The sequence below is a fragment of the Lissotriton vulgaris genome, chromosome 1_1, assembly GCF_964263255.1.
Source record: "Lissotriton vulgaris chromosome 1_1, aLisVul1.2, whole genome shotgun sequence".
Lineage (NCBI taxonomy): Eukaryota > Metazoa > Chordata > Amphibia > Caudata > Salamandridae > Lissotriton > Lissotriton vulgaris.
The window spans coordinates 1767553709-1767571381 of NC_141685.1; the positions used below are offsets into that span (position 1 = coordinate 1767553709).

At 45.3% G+C, this 17673-nt stretch overlaps 1 protein-coding gene across 4 annotated transcripts in view; it reads left to right on the top strand.

Annotated features, from left to right (window-relative positions):
• SNRPF (small nuclear ribonucleoprotein polypeptide F) overlaps positions 1-17673 on the top strand; it is a 1022948-nt gene that overhangs the window by 14913 nt on the left and 990362 nt on the right. The window contains exon 4 of one of the 4 annotated variants that reach the window (XM_086919079.1): positions 2056-2252. The exons of 2 other annotated variants lie outside the window; for them this stretch is intronic. In XM_086919079.1, coding sequence (XP_086775205.1) covers positions 2056-2083 — 28 coding nt within the window. In that variant the 3' untranslated portion in view covers positions 2084-2252. Of the gene's footprint in view, positions 1-2055; positions 2253-17673 lie in introns of those variants that run through there. One more of the 4 variants, XM_086919077.1, reaches the window with a different exon arrangement.

Consider the following 17673-nt stretch of genomic DNA (forward strand, 5'->3'; position numbering starts at 1 on the left):
TAATTACCCAATCCCATTCAAATTCCCAACCTATTTGCCATATCCTGGTAAGAAATTTGTATGATTTTTCTGAGTAGCTTCCGTTTGCCACTTAGCTATCTCTAACTAAACATAATGATTTTCATTAAAGAAATAAGACCGTCCATCTTTGAAGATCTTCAGACGTGCCGGTTCCTGTAAAAAAAACTTGGGCCCCAAAGCTTTGAGCGGATCAATTATCCAAATATGCGCAGATTGTGGCGGCGTTGGCGGTTTTCCAAATCTTCTCGCTTGAGCTGGAGTCGAAATTTGAGTCGCCTGCTTCTGCACCATAGTGTCTGTAAGACTTACAGTATGCTCAGTCTCTCCCACTCTGCTCCAGATCTGATATATCATTAGCAAGGCCATCAACTTTTACTGTAACCTCCTGTAGTAGTTGTGACATCTTGTCTGATTTCGCCTGTGCAAAGTGACCTTGGGTTTCCATTCGTTCTCTCAAACTCCATTATTGAGGCAACTGTCGGGTCCGTCTCTGCCAAAGTATCCAAATGCTGAATTGCTTCCATTGAAAGCGAGGCTGCTCTAGTAGATGTTAGTGGAACACCCATCTCCCTTTTTATTCCTGTGGGGCAGTCTCCCATCTCCACTTTTACAGCAAGACTGTTGCCCACCGTTTTTCAAGTTATATGGTCCTCATAAGAGCAGTTGCCAGTGATCCTGGAAACCATACTTTTTACTCCTCCCTTTGCTTGGACCCACTTCCGTAGGAGCTATTTTCTGAATTACATTTTGAGACCGGCTCTGCAGAAAGTTATCCTGCCTCTGAGGTGTCTTGTTCTTGACTTTAGCCTTAGTTTTCTTCCCCGGAGGAGTCTTAGTTGATCTGCCACCGACTGTTGAGATCGACGGGGCGGCTATGATTGCTGAAGTCTCATCGCTGTGAGATACCAACTCTACCCTCTCCTCTAAGGCATTCCCCTGTTTTTCTCTCCCATCCTTATTAATAACATCTATAGTTGCCGCTCCCAAATCATTACTGTCAAAGTTACCGCCTCTTAGTCCTATTAGGGACTGATTAACCACATCTCCAATATCTGGTGAACTCATTATTGTAGGGGTGACCTGTCTGCCCTCTATGAATATATCGGCCTCTGCTTCTATTTGTATTCTAGCAGTATTTTTAGACACCGCATCGGCACTAGTCTCCAGGTTACTATGTATCCCCAATTGTGATACATTTTTAGTCACACTTTGACTTGACTGTATAGCCTCATCAGTGTCTCCAAAAATGTGTTCCTACTATCCGTATGACTCATAGAGCCAGTTGCGAGCAGCTCAAAAGCTTTCCCTGTCTGGAATAGTCGTAATATAGGCTTACCGACAGCAGAGCCTCCAGCCTTGCGAGCAGCTACAGTAGCAGAAATAACAGTTTCGCTCACATATCCTGTTTCAATGTTAGCGAGGGCACGGCCAGCTCACATTCCCCTGCAGAAGATTTTTTGGGAGTCTCCATATCTCGCTGCAGGGTCGCTGGCGTCAGCGCTGACAAGGAGCGGTATGCAAGCCCGAACCAGTTGTGCTCCGAGCTACGACCAGACTATCAACGCAGCAGCTTGAGCGCCAACAGCCCATGTCTGCCTCCAGCCATGCCGGTCACCAACATAGGCTCCCGAAGCTTCCGGGTCCAACGTTTCGGCTACGGTCAGCAAAAGTCCGTCTTTTTAATAAAGATGGGTAAATGAGCAAATTTCACTCCATGTCACCGCTACTTTTCTCCCCCTCAGAGTTCAACACGCTTCAGTATGCAGCCGGGGTAGGAAGGCACTCTCCTAAGGTGTGCTCGATGGCGGCGTCAGCCCGCCATCTTGCTGCTCCTCCCCGTTACAGATTTTTTTTCAAGTACACAATACTGTGAAGTGTGTGCTTCGCTGTGCATTTGGCTGTATAGATTTTATTTGCACCCTTTCAAGTTAAGTGGAATAAGGAGCATGTCTTGAATGAATAGCAAAACGCCTGATTCTGTTTTTAACTTTAAATCTAATAAGCATATTCTTTGAATAATCAAATTTTCAATAGAACATATATTTTTCTTTTACAGGTGTAACAATGTCCTCTATATCAGAGGAGTGGAAGAGGAGGAAGAAGATGGAGAAATGAGAGAATAAAGTCTGAAGATGGCTGTTAATCTTTAGTAGATGTATCATTTATGGTTCGCTGTCTGTATGAATGTAGAATTTTGGTTTATACAATAAAACTTTTTTTTATTTGTTGCAGTTTTATTGTTCATTTAGTATTTCGCAAAGATCCTTAGAAAAAAATAGGGACTCATTTTGCAGCCAGGCTAGTGTTGAGGGTCGATTTATACAAATGTATATTAATCCTTGCATTACCCATTACATTTTCAGTGTGGCCCCTATTTGACTGTGCCAAACCAGTTATTGACCTCACTAATTTCTGTACGCTGTTACATGCTGTAAAACCTCATGGTGTAAACCTTGACATGGTCTCAATGCCACTTATTTTTGTTAAATCTGGCTTCCTGTCCTTTGAATACCTCATGCTTCAGACAATTCTTTCAGTGTGAACTTATGACTACAGCTTGACAGCATTGTGTAATCCTTGACAAGTTACTAGTTTCAAGTCTACCTCCCTTCCATTATCAGTACAGCCTTGGAAGCCTGTGGTAGCAAGCTAGCCTCAGTATATCGGTTTTGTTACCAGTGCAATTCCATTTACACATGGGATGCAGACAGTTTAATTTGAGCTGAGGCTTCACATCGGACATGAAAGGGCTCTCATTTTGACCTGCTTCTCCTCTGTCTTGCTGGAAGCTGATGCCCAGAAGGTACCTGCTGAGGGGGAAGAATTTTGCCAAAATATGTTAATCTTCCAAACTTGACACTTCATCTTCCACTTGAAATCCTCAGTGGACTTTTGTGCCCCTCTTATCCTCATGCCCTAATCCATTGGATATCTGTTAAGGAATTAATATATTTACAAGACAATAAAACCATACCATCCCAACGTTCCATTTCTTCAAATAATAAACTATGATCGACTTGCCTAAAGCCAGGCATATTGGAATTTAATCCAGATCTCTCTTCTGGGTATTGTTTGGGTCTCCCAGGTGCAACTTAAGACAGGAAGTCTCCAATGGGAAAGGCTGCGTAAAAAGTTGCAAAAATAACTGCAGCACATGTTGCCACGCAGTTAAAGGCAGTTTCCAAAGATTGGTAGTCCTACTCGAGGAGGAGGCCCCCTGAACTTGTCAGTCACTGTGGTGCTAAATCTGCTCTTTGAATACTCCTGCAGCTGTATCTAAGCTTCTCCCCGCAAGTGAAACCCTTCCAGCCCGCACCCCGCGGAGACCAGTGGACCTAAAATTCTTATAGCAATGGACTTTGAAGGCCAAAAATCACTGCTTAGTACTTTGCTAGTCAATTACCAGTAATCATTTGTAGTTACTAGGCAAGGGTATAGAAGCTACAGCGTCTGAGCAGGGGTCACAACACCACACAACCTGACCGCACGCCGGGGGCCATGTGGAGACTGGGAGTGTGGCGGCCGCCCGGCTTTAGTGACTGGAGGCACTATTGAATTGCCTCATGCCCGAGGCAGCCAACAGTGCAGAGGTAGGGAGCTGTTCGCACAGTGAGTGTGGCGGGGTGTCTGGTCTACCCCACCCGATGGGCTATGAAGATAGAGGTGGATCGGTCGGTCAGGCTAAAACTATTCACAACTGGATGGTGACTCACCAACTCATTCTAAATACCTCAAACTAAATTCCTCCTCCTATCTACCTCTCTCCCCTCCTCCTCTTCAATCTTGGATGGATCAGCTGAGTTTACTCAACAATAAACCCATCAACAGCGCTAAATCTCTAGGTGTCATGCTTGACAAGTCTCAACCTAATCTCCCACATCCACTCTATTGCTAAAAATGCACATTACCAGCTGCGTCTTCTCTGGGTGATTCGTCGGTTCTTCCTTTAGAAACACCTAAAAACCATGGTTCAATTGTTGGTTCTCTTTAGACTGTATTATTGCAGTCTTATTCTCTTCTCACTGGCCTTTCCCAAATTCCACCTCTCCCCTCAAATACGTCCTCCATTCAGCAGCTTGCTTTATTTCGGGGTCCAAACGAAGTGACCACATCACTTCTATCCGGTCTTCTCTTCGATTGCTTCCCATTGAGGCAAGATCAATTTACAAAACTGCCTGCATCACCCACAAAACCTTGCACCCTTCCTCCCTTTGTTACCTGGCGAATAAACAATGTCTAGAGGCTTGACCGTCTCGGAATGTGGAAACGTTTCTGCTTGAGCCTCCCTCGTTCAAAAGGGAAAGATCGATGGCTCAATCTTTCTAGGGTAATGCGGTGAGAATCTGGAACTTCTTTCCTCCATTGCTCCGTGCCACCTCCTACTCGGATCTTCAAAGCTGACCTCCAATCTCTTCTCTTCCAAAGACACTGTCAGAACTACTACTTTATTCTCAGGCCTCTAAAGGAAGTTTGTTCATTGTAAATTTGTAATATTTTCTTATACATTTCTCATCTTAGCTTGCGGTGTTTGATATTGTTTTTCCTTCTATGGGTTTACCCTACCTTTTCTAGTCTCCTGTTTATTTTTGTAACCTAACACTTTCGTCATGTAACATAACTGGTTCTATTGTACAGCACTCTTGACACCTTTGGGTAAAGTCCGCGTTATATAAAATGCATTTAATAAAAAATTTAAAAAATTGCACTTTCCCTCCAGACCACAAACTGCGAGTGGGCTCTCTCCGGGGAGTGGTGAAGTGTGGAGACCGGTGGGGCCTAAAGAAACCTGCCCTGTACAGTACATAGGGAAATAGACTGCATGTTGGCCTGCTGGAGGTGTCCCTGGAACAGTTGGACACCACGTGGTACCTGCACACGAGGACCATAAAAAGCAGGTGGGGGGAGGTATTAGTGGGCACCTGCCCCTGAGAACACCCCTCACAGCATTGTGAAATTAAGAGTTTTGAATGAAGGGCTATTTTGAGAACCTCTTGGGGCTTCAATTAAAGGCACATTCGGCGGCTGATTCTGGCCATGGTGGGGTGGCCTGCATAACGCAGTAGACTGTGCTGGGGAAGGATTCAACCTTATAGAAAACAAAGGTACTTAGCTCATTTAGAATCAATACAATACAGTATAGGAACACAATGGAATACTATACGTTATGGTTTCCTAACCCAGCCGGGCAAGGAATTTATTTCCAAGAAACAATGTCAAATATACAATATAGAACAATAGCGTGACACAAGCCATTGCACAGAGGAAAACCCTTTTTCACCGCCCTGTGAACAACTAAATCAGTCACTGTCACTGCTCGGCCCGTATCGCAGCTTGCCACACATGCCACTGCGATTCCGATCAATGTCATAACAATGTTTTTATGTTTTATGTCTTATTATATGGCACAATCACCTTGCACCAATTCACACACTACGAATCCGGTTGTGTTGCAAAGTTGACAGGCATGGAAACTACTCCTTAGTGTTATTCTTAAAACCCTTTTCTTTTTATTTCTCCTAACAGGCTTTGTTACTTTCAGGCATGTCTTGTTTATTTCTAAGTCCTGATGATGATCCCATGTAACTAATTGAGCAATAGGGATCGAAACGTCGACACCCACGAGTGGGGTTACACTCACGATATTGTTTATGAAATTGTGTATGCTCTACTCCAGGCGATACTGTCAGTACTCATTAATTTCTTTACAGTACCCTGTTTTGCTCCCTTCCTTTGCCTGAAAAACACCCCTTTCACTCTACTCTTATTCTTCCTTTTCCTTTGTAGTACGGCACAGGCTTGTGTCACCCTATTGTTTTATATTGTATATTTGACATTGTTTCAATTCCTTGCCCGGCTGGGTTAGGAAACCATAACGTATAGTATCCCATTGTGTTCCTATACTGTATTGATTCTAAATGAGCTAAGTACCTTTGTTTTCTATAACGTAGTTATACCCATGGTCCTTAGCTATCAGATGGGTTCCCCTTGTTTCTAAAAAACACGGGGAAGGATTCAAATCCCAGACCCTCCGGTCCTGTGTTGGTTTACCGTCTCGCCCAGAGGGGTTTAAACGTGCTCTGAGGCGATTGGGCTAGGCCACCCTCTCTTGCATCTTTATTATAGTTCAATCTTAACGGTGGTAAGTGAACCTTTTAATTTGAGTTCAGTATCCTGTGTCCTTTTGGAGGGGTTTCCAGTGAAAGTTCCTGATTTAGAGAAATGCAATTGATCTTTAAGCAGGGCCAGCAATTTTGTAAAATAAACTTTTATCAGTTTGGGGAAGATGGAAGCAGAGACTGCTAATGGGACTGAGAAAAGACTACGAGCTAGCAAGACCATGCTGTCCTTTCTAAATCATTCAGCGAGTTATCAGAGCTTGCAGTCCATCAAGCCACTGTTTTAGTTGGAGATGCAGATGGTGAGGGTGCTGTTGGTCCCACCAATGTTCCCACTAATATCCCCCTTTTTGCCTTCTTTGTACTTTCAAGCCTTAACCTCTAATCTTCCAAACTGAGCCACACCTCACTAATTACAATAACCCTACCAACAAGTGTTCTGGTGATATTGAAGTATTGGGCGTCTAACGCAAAACAACAAACCCAGGACAGTTGCATTCAAATAAATTAACCAGGAAGACTGCAATTGGCTCTAGCAATGCCTCAGTGACACCTGCATACAGCGTTAATGCTGAACTAACCGCTACCATGTGGAACTGTTGATAATGTAGAACTCAAGATTCTTCCAGTCTTTAATGATTTCGGCACCTTTATCTGTGCACTGCAGCATCTAGTGGGATATCTTAAAGGGTCTGTGAATAACATCCAATGTACATATCCAATACCGGCCCAGTAAATTATCCTAGAGTACAAACAGATGCACCTTTGCTGCGAGAGATGACACATCTATAAGTGATCCCAAGGGTCCCTCGGATAGCAGTGTACCCCCGCTCTCAGGTAACTTACAAGGCTTCGTTACCTCCACCTGCTTATGTTTGCTTTCGCCACCCAACTATTTCATCCTCCAAAAATGGCGATGTCACTCATCGGTCAAATTTTGTTTATGCTTGGCTGCCTTGGAGTACCCATTCAACCTTGCATCAGCAGCCCCCCATATATCTCAAAATGTTTCTTCGGTCACCCCCTACAATCTTACATTGGCAGATACTTCCTCCAAGGAAGAATGTGCATGAAAGCTGCGATCAACTTAGGAGCAAAGTAGTTTATTGTTGGCGATCAGGATGAATGCACACCAGCCTCTATTCCAGACCCTCCGGTTATAAATGTGTGGCCCTAATAATCCAACCGCAACTGGATAGACCAATGAGAATATGAACGGGAATGAATAAATTAAAATTTTCTAGAGGAAAAAATAAATTGAACCCTCACAGACCATAATATATGTCCACTTATTTTTTTATAGCTAAACAACCAACACAAATTGTAGTCCAATAATAATTTTATATTTGAATATGACAATACAGAAATTATATGTACAAAAAATACAAACACATACATATAATTCCTTACTACCCATACTTCTATTACGGATGCAAATGAATAACTACAAATCTCAATCTGCCAAGGAAGGAGATAGTCCTGAAAAAAACACACTCGAGGGGATACTTGAACCCTCTTCTTAGAGAAGAATGTGTAATTTTGTCATAATTCGTTCATGGTTTGTTGGGATTTCTACAAATTGTGTAGTCTGTTTCAGCCAATTTATTTGCGCCTCATCAGTACAAGGGAAAAAGGAAACTGACACCTACAACGTAAATATGCAAACAAAATGGTTACATTTATATTTACAAAAGTTATTTACACGAAAATGTTGTGAGTGCCCTCTCTTTGAAGAGCAGTGAGTAGTGCAAATCACTCTGTAATAACCATGCTGTGGTCACCCGCTGTGGAAGGTGCATGAGGGAGATATCTAAAGTACCAAACTTGCTGTTGATATTACCAAGATCCCGGGGGCGTGGCTTGGACGCCGAGGAAGATGGCGGTTTGAAGCGTCTCTCCTCCCGTCACGAGCGTCTTCAAACAAATTGGAACACCTTTTCATGCTTGCAGCGGGGATGTGATCGAAGGATCTAGCGTCGGATCACTCCCTGCCTGTAATGAGCCGTCCCTGGTGCTCGTAGCTGTAGCGGATCGAGAGCTGCGCCGAGTGAGGCGTCCATGGCGGCAGCGCGATCAAAGGGAAGGGGAAGGAAACGGAGCGTGAAGTGAGCTCCTACGAAGCGCAGCGGTAAATCCGAAGTCCCGAGAGGAGTGAAAGTAGGTGGATGCGTCTACGGGGGAAAAGTGCACACCGGGTCAGCTGAATTACCGATCGTGTAAGTACAATCTGATCGGCCATAGCAAGGCTTCCCCTGCCTTTACCAAGATGGCGGCTGCAACTCGGTAATGCCTGTAAAACCGAGGCAAACTGTCTCTCCTCACTAGTTATGCCCAATCGGCCGGTTTTTTACATCAAATGAACACTGTTGAGAACTGTTGAGATCTACCCTGCTATGAGGGGAGGAAAATAATCATATACTCTTGTACATACTCTTGCACTGATCAGAGGAGATGGTTGTTGCTACGCTGTGTACCTGGAGTGCCTGCCTTTAGCCCACAACGCATTCTCTACAGTCACAATACATGGTGGTCTCACAGTATCTGACAATCTACTCATGAGGACTTAAATCTGCTGAAATGTGCACCTGGATTGCCTAACATCAACTCGCAGTGTGCTCCCTAATGTTCCAGCCTCAGTTAGCGCCACATGCACACAGTGAATGAGTGAATGGGACACCCTGTTCCACAAATGCCTTTTTGCAAAGTGCTATCATCAGTAAGCTGAGTTCATGCTATCATCAGTAAGCTGAGTTCTGGCTGACCAATCTCCTAGGTAGTCTAGTGCTGGTTATTTGCTCCGCGTCAATACCGAGGGGAACTTTCAGGTCAACAACTACAGTTCTTAACAGCACGGAGAAAGAACCGGTGATCGCAATGGATACCAAAGACCAAGGAACCCTTAAGAGACTTAAATCTGATCACTCTAACCCGGGATCGCCAAAGAAAGTTACCCCGGACGCACTTGACATGATATTGAACAGATTGGATGAGGTGAAGGACCTAGCCAAGGTCACTAAGGAGGAAGTGGTGGCAATCCGTCAAGATATCCGAGACACCAATGCGCGCCTGACAAACAGAATCCCGGATCAGTCGCCTGGAGGACATAGAGGTCAAAACTACAACGGCTCTGAAACACCTACACATCTCCTCTGACCAGACAACTAGACGACTGGCCGAGTTGGAAGACAGGAATAGGAGGGGGAACCTACGCATTTTTGGAATTCCGGAAGGATCCGAAGAGTCTGAAGGCTCATGCATTCAGTTCTTAGAATCTTGGTTCACTAAAGCCACGAACCTGACTTTTTCCAACCCTCTTGAATTTGATAGGGCACATAGAGTCCCAGGGAGAATCACTAAAACGCAGAAAGGACCAAGGCCCATCGCCTGTAAACCATTACGCTACCAACATGTGGAGCAGATCCTTGCCTTCGTGCGGAAGCACAATCATATTTTGTGGAAGGACTCCAAGGTCTACATTTCTCAAGACTACAGTAAGGAAACCGTGGAAATAAGGAAGGCCTTCCTTGCCCTTCGTCCACAACTATCAGTGAAAGGATACCAATTTGGTTTTGTGGGTCCAGCGAAATATAGGGTGACAATACGAGGATCGTCTCACTACTTCACGGACCCCATGAAGCTCAAACGGATGCTTGAGGATGTAGAAGAACGAGACATGGAGTGAGACATGGAAACTAATAACCCGGATGGTCTATTAGCCCCGGCTTCTGCCTCAGGATACAAGTGACCACGTTAGGTTCTATCATAAAGTTTTCTGTGCTCTGTTATTACTAAAAGTCAGATCTGCTTAACTATTGCTGGGTTCTTACAGGATAGGTCTCAAGTTTACGGAAACCTTCCACAACTGGAGGATCTATGATGACCTGGAAGTCTCTTTACTGTACCTCCCTGGCTCAAGCTGGCGTGGTCCAGCTGTTATTGATCTGATCCTTTTGACTAGTGCTGGCTCGCCTTGTTGGCCCCAATGAGACGGTGGCCGGGATATATAAATCACAACGTGCTGTCTAACTCCAGACTTTGATATACTGACAGGTTACTCGGAGTAGACCGGATTCGTTCTGGCAAAACTGTGACTCTTTGATTACTGATGTTCTACTGTTCTTTGTTTAGGTTATTCACCACTGATGTGACGACTTAGATACTACTAGCCATTACGTGCCTTTAGTGTAGGATATGACGCTATAATATCTTCCAATGGGCCATGAGGTTGTATTCTCAAATTTCTGTTCGATAATCATAGTCTAGTGAGCACTCAGGAATTATTCTGATTTACCGAGAATGTATATTGAGTGTGCGCTGATGATCACATGTCGGTTCTGCTGCATCATTCCAACGTTCCACTGCTTGCATAGCCTTTTATATGCATTTTTCGTTATGTATTGTTGTTCCAATGTCTATACATGACTAAGTTTAGGCGGGGGGGTTACTGCGGTTTTCCTCACGTCGCCATGCTTCTGTATCACAATTGGGGTGGGTGGGGTGGGGGATTGCGTGGGATTGGGAGGGATGGGTGCTGTGTTCTATGGTTTGTACAATTTTTCCTTCTTTCTCCTTCATTCTCCTTCTTTCTTTTTCCTCTCCTCTCCGTACCACTTCTTTCTTTTCTGATCTATCTCTTTGCTCTTGATTGGACAAGTTGTATCATGCATATGATGTGTTTGTATATCCATACTCAGACCAGGCAGGCTATATCCTTGGGTACCCAAGTATCTGGTTGTGGTTTTCGACTGTATTTCATCTTAAGTAGCAGAACAATATGTCCTTTACATGATGCGCCGAGTACTATGTTTTCCCTTGGCTCTCTCGGTACAACCATGATACATACACCGTTGTAAATGTCACATAGAACACTGTCCACTCCACTTGGTACAACCTCTCTTGATCGATTGAAAGTTTTATCCATGAATGTTAAGGGTCTGAATCAGCCCGTTAAAAAACAAAAGATATTAGATTATTTGCGGAGACAAAAGGGGGACATTGTTCTGCTGCAAGAAACCAAATTGGATGCTAAACAATTCTACACTCTGCGCAACAAGTTTTATACAGAGGTTGTAGGATCTAGTGCTCTCGGTAAAAAGAATGGGGTTCTGGTATTAATGTCAAAGAAGTCCGAGGTAGAGCTACTGTCATCCTCATCATATGAAAAAGGTCGCTGGGTTACGGTGAAACTCACTAGGGATAACACGGAATTCTTTGTCACTAATGTTTACGCACCTAACACTAATGATTTAGAATTCTGGCAGGATTTAGTCAAGCAGATTGCAACGGTACCTGATACGGCGATACACATAATTGGGGGTGACTTTAATCTTCCGTATGACCCGGCCTTAGATAGGGACTCTAAGTGTACATTCAAACCAAACAAGTCACATAATGCCTTCATCAAACTATGCCAACAATTCCATTTAATTGATGCGTGGAGAATACAAAACCCTACTGATAGAGACTACACATTCTACTCTTCCCCTCACGACTCGTTCTCCCGTATTGACTACATTTTCATTACACAAAATGGCGTAGCAAGGATAGAGGATACTTCAATTGAGCCAAGGGTACTGTCGGACCATTCATGTATATCTCTATCCATCAGTAACATTAAACCGTCCCCTAAACAAACGTCTTGGAGACTCAATGAAGAAATCCTGCACAAAGAACAGAATAGGACAAAAATTTTGGAGGCTATTAGATCTTACTTAGAGACTAATGTGAGAGGGGACACTTCAGAACTAGTGCGATGGGAGGCCTTGAAAAGTACAATAAGGGGGGTGTGCATCAAAATCCGTTCAGCAATGAATAGGGATTGTAATGCGAAGTTAGAAGGGTTGGAAGCTGAGATAGCTACTTTAGAGAACAAACACCAAATGACAAGGGACCAGGAAACGTTCAATATCATGACCCACAGAAAATACGAATATAACAAGCTAGTGAGCGAAAGGGCGGGAGTGTGGCTGGATAGGAAGCGAAGGTTTAAGCTATGTGAATCTAATAAAGCCGGTAAGAGCCTGGCAGCATACTTAAAATTTAAAGTACAAAAGAATGCTATTAATGTTATCAGGGACTCGGCGGCAGTCGCTCATTCGGACCCCCAAAAGATAACTGAGGTCTTTAAAGACTTTTATGAGGACCTATACGCTAAAAACGAGTTGGTGGTGGAGGACAAAATTCAGGAATATCTACAAGAATGTGCACTACCAAAGTTAAAGCCTGAGGAGCAACTCAGTCTGAATGGGCCGATCTTGGCTAATGAGGTGGAAAAAGCGATCAAGGGGTTAAAATGTGGGAAAGCACCAGGTCCGGACGGCTTCACGGCCAAATTTTATAAAAGTTTTTCAAAGGAATTGGTTGATCCTCTTCTAAACCTCTTTCACGAATTTACGGAGTCAGGAGAAGTCAAAGGCACGTTGGCAGAGGCGACTATTGCAGTCCTGCCTAAGGACGGCAAAGACCCGTCACTTCAAAGGAACTACAGGCCGATTTCCCTGATTAACCTTGATTGTAAATTACTAGCCATGATCTTGTCAGCCCGTCTGCAAAAAGTCCCCCCTACCCTAGTACATCCGTCTCAAGCGGGTTTCTTAAAACATAGACTATCTAGTGATAACACCAGAGTACTGGCCCATGCTCTAGAAAAAGCGAAGCTTTTGACAACCCCCACGGTGGCAGTCACACTAGATGCGGAAAAAGCCTTCGACAAGGTAGATTGGTCCTACCTTGAGGCAGTTTTACGCAACTTCAACCTAGTAGAGACGTTTACTAAACTCGTAATGGCTTTGTATGCCGGCCCTACTGCTAAGGTCAGAGCGGGCGGCTCCTTCTCTTCCTCTTTCTGCCTAAAACAAGGGACGAGACAAGGCTGCCCACTATCGCCTTCTCTGTTCTTATTGGCAATAGAACCCTTTTTGTGGCATATCAGACACAATGAAGCCATTGCTGGGGTTCCATTTGGTGATTGCACTGTAAAATTGACTGCATACGCCGACGATGTCCTGATCTTGACGGAAAAAGCTGACGAGGCTATCCCGGCCTTGATGGACACAATTGAGGGGTTCTCTAGAGTCTCAGGATATAAATTAAACATGGATAAAACAGAGGTTAAGTTACTAAACAACATCGGGGATAAAGGAATTCTGGGAGCATCTGGCCTTACCTGGCAACCGAAAGCTTTTAAATATTTGGGCCTACACTTTGAGAAGGACTTGATTACGACTCTGAAGTTAAATGAAGACTCAACATTAAAAAAGATATCCACTTTGCTAGACAGCTGGTCACCAAAATGTTTGTCCTGGTGGGGTAGGGTTGAGACTCTAAAAATGATGTGCACGCCTCTAGTTAACTACCTGGCTAGCATGCTCCCCATGACTTTCTCAGACGAATTTATTAAGAAGGTAGACAAGCTGTTCGGAGAGTTCCTATGGCGAGGGAAAAAAGCCAGGATATCACTTAAAAAGCTGCAACTAGCAAAAGATAAGGGCGGCCTGGGCCTGCCCTCGTTTAGGAACTACCAAACGGCTTTCCTCTGTAAGCAAGGGGCCCTTTGGCTGGTTGAGGATACATCCTACACTCCAGTATGGCTAACTATTGAACGGTCGTTAATGGCAGATGCACCCCTCTCGTCTCTCCTCACCATGGATCTGGCCCATATACCTCACTCTAAATACATCCTTCTAAATACCAGAAGAGCACTTCTCCGACTTGACCAGTACCATAAGACTGCTCTGGTGATTAAGAGATCCACCCTACTCTCACTATGGCATAACCCTAAGATCCGGATAGAAGGGAAAACCCTTTACTGGGAAATGTGGGCTGGAAAAGGTATACACATAGTGAATGACCTCTATGATAATGGCAGACCCCTGCCCCTTTTTGACATTGCAAGAAAAGTTTAGCTTACCACCCATAGAATTTTACCAGTTCCTAAAACTGAAGCCCGCTATCTCCAAATGCCCCCTCAACACAGACTTACCCTGGCTTGTGACCCGGCTACGAATACTATACCATGCTGACCATTTTGTATCAAGAATATATAAATTGCTCCTCCCCCCTACCCAAGAAACCACATAGGCTGACCGAAAGTAAGTGGGAATCGGAACCTAATTCCACAGGCATTGCACTAGACTGGGAGGTGATACACAACACCGCACTGACAAATAAGATATCCCCGATCCTATGTCAAACGAAATATATGCTGTTAAATAGAGTGTTCTGGACCCCCCAGAGATTGTTTAAATGTAAACTGAGGGATACGCCTACCTGTTGGAACTGCCAAGAAGCTCCTGGTGACTTGGCACACATGTTTTTTCATTGTTCCCTATTGCGATCATTTTGGAGTAAAATATTTACATACATTCAACAGGTGCTTGGAATCACGCCTGTCCAAGAATTCATATGTCATTTTAGGTCCTCTGGAAACACAATTGCCGGACATTCATGACAGACAATTGCTTGATATTATGCTGACATTGGCGTGCAAGGTCATTCTTTACAAATGGAAAAATTTTGACGAAGTCAACTTCAAAATGTGGCTGGAATGGCTTTCATTTTTAAGAGGGGCAGATAATCCTGCACTACAGTCAGCCACTTGGAAGCCTTCGAACAAAAAACTCTGGACATCCCTGGATGCGTCATCTTCCCACTTTGAACCACCATGATATGCATCTCAACACTCGGCTTTCCTAGACAGAATCTAGGTGGAATTTGAGGTGTTTGCTTTTGTTTTTGTATACTTACTGTATATTCTCTGCTACACACACAGTGTGCCAAGTCTGGGTAAACCAACTACTATTGCCCTATGGATACACCTGTCCTCTCACCTCTTTTTTTCTCTTCTCCTCTATCTTTTCTCTCCTCTCCCTCTCTCTCTCTCCCTTTTCTTATCTTCTTCCCTTGATTTGCTTTTTGATTATTGTAAGTGTCATGATACCAAGAATTTGTTCATTTGTACCTTTAAAGATTTATTGTATTGTCTTTATTTTTATCCTTATTCTTCAATAAAAAAGATTTGAAAAAAAAAAAAAAAGATATTACCAAGATCCCTGGTTGGCTGACGTAGCTACTGCAGGCCATGCAGGGACCCGTGAGTTATGCAAACTTAGTGCAATGTGTAACTGTTAGAAATGGGGCTCTCTAGTTGGCACTGGCTGGTGCCACTGTCCAAATAAGGATCCTTCTTCCCAAGTCGGGGCAAGGGGGTCACCCCTTTCGATAACCCCTGCTCAACCCTGTGGTAACATAGAACGAGCAGTTAGGCCTATCTCAGAGGCAGTGTGTGAAGCGTTTATGACCACGTACAATAAGGCAGTAATGACACCACAAAAGGATACAACTCTTGTAGGTATACAAATATTATCTTTATCTAGCAGGTTAACTCCACTCTCGAAGTCAACCCGTAGGGACTCAAAGAAATGACAGCGTATCGACCAAATTGTAACACAGCCTGAGTTTAGGAACGCGACCCGAGGGAACCGCACGCAGCTTCTGAAAAGCAGAGACAGTGACAGTCAGACTCCCAGTGACCGCAATACGGGGCGGCAGAGGTCCGCAGCGTGTATCCACACTGACTCTGGGACAGGCGGACTCTCCGCCGTAACAGCACGGGACGGGTTGGGGGAGGCAAGGTCTAGTCTGGTTGCCCTGTGGTGGGCGCACAGCGGCAGCAACTCTCTTGGCTGTGGTAGACCACAGGACCATTCCGAAGGGGGGTGCAAAGTTGTCATGGGTGCGGGCGCTCAGCGGCTACAGCTTTCTCAGCTGCGGCGGCCCGCGGGAAGGTTCTAAAGGGGGATAAGTAGTTCAAGGGTGTGGGTGCTCAGTGGCTACAGCCCTCTCAGCTGCAGCAGCCCACGGGACATTCCAAAGGGGGATGAAGAGTAGTTCAAGGTGTCACGGGTGCGTGCGCTCTATGGCTACAGCTCTCAGCTGCGGCGCCTCGCTCAACAAAGCTCAATGATACACAGTAACACAGGGTGGTGGGTGCTCAGCTGCTACAGCTCTCCTCTGGCTGCGGTGGCCCATGGGACCAGCTACGATGGAAGGTGTGGGCACTCGGCTTCTACAGCTTTCGGCTGTGGCGGCCCATGGGACAAATCACGATGGGGCACGTTCCGGCAGCTCTTGGTGGCGTCAGCTCTCACTCTGCTGCAGCAGGCCACACGGATACTGCAGAAATGTTGGGGGGTGGGGGGGTGCAGTTTTAGGCGGGCTCTCAGCGGCGGTGGCTCTCCCCTTAGCTGCAGCGTCCTGCACTGGTTAAGCAAAGGAATGTTCAGAGTTAAGTGGGTGCTCCGCGGCGGCAGTTCCCTCAGAGCTGCAGCGGCCCACATGAGTTCAGCAAAAGTTTCAGAAGGAGACGACTACATAACGCTGAGTAAAAGCGCCAGGTAGCCCATTGATCAGACTCCTGAGGCGGAAGCCGGGAGAGCGCATAGCGCATTGCATTGCTTTTTAAAAATTGTAAAACTGTCACAAATTTACTTGTGCTAGCTTTTAAAACTCACCACAGCAACTTTGCAAACTGCTAAAAATCGAGCACTTTACTCAGTTCAGGTAGCGGACTCTAACGCTGCCGGCTGACCCCTAATTGTTTCACTCCTCTGACGCTCGCAGCGCGAGGACTCAGGCCACGCCCACTTGTTTGGCCACACACCCCTGTCCCCTCCCTCAACAATCACGTTATAATGTGTCTATGGCGGAAGCGCAGCGGGAGCGCCTAAGGCAAGCCCGTCTGCGCCCGTCCGCGCCAGACCGAGCCCAGAGCCCACACCCCCGGCCGGTCCGAGCCCCCTTCCAATCAAATACTCACAAGAATCTCTGCACCAACTCAGAGAACCTTTACACACTAGGTGCAACGGACTCATTACCCCGGAGGACGAGCATCCAAGATGCCCGAACTGCGCCTACGGGTTTACGCTTTCCCCCCATCCAGAACCCGCCTGCCTCGAGATGGCTCTGCTCAACTGTAGGTCCCTTCCTAAGCACCAGACAGAAATCAACCTACTGCTGACAGACTCCGCCATTGACGTCCTGTTTTTAACAGAAACTTGGCTATCCACAAGTTCCGACCCGGACATTATCCAATCATTACCACCTGGATACCTCATCAAAACCCTCAACAGACCGACGGGAACGGGAGGGGGTTTAGCGATTAAATATCGCGACAACCTATCATGTCAGCTTAAAGACAGCCCCATCCTAGATAGCGAAAATGTTCTTTTCTCCCTACATCTGCCTCCATCTACCACCCTATCGGGGGTCTTAATCTACCGCCCACCAGGACAGGTAGGGTGTTTCATAAATTCACTAATGGACGCCATCTCATCTCTTGCCTGCGTGACTCCAAATTTCACAATCCTTGGAGACTTAAATCTCCACTTCGATGACCACGCTAACAAACTTGCCTCAGACTTAAAAACCGAACTAACATCCCTTAATCTACAACTGCGCAGCAATGAACCCACCCATATGAAAGGTCATCTGCTAGATCCCATCTTCTCCAACCTCACCAAACTATCCGTTCAAACCC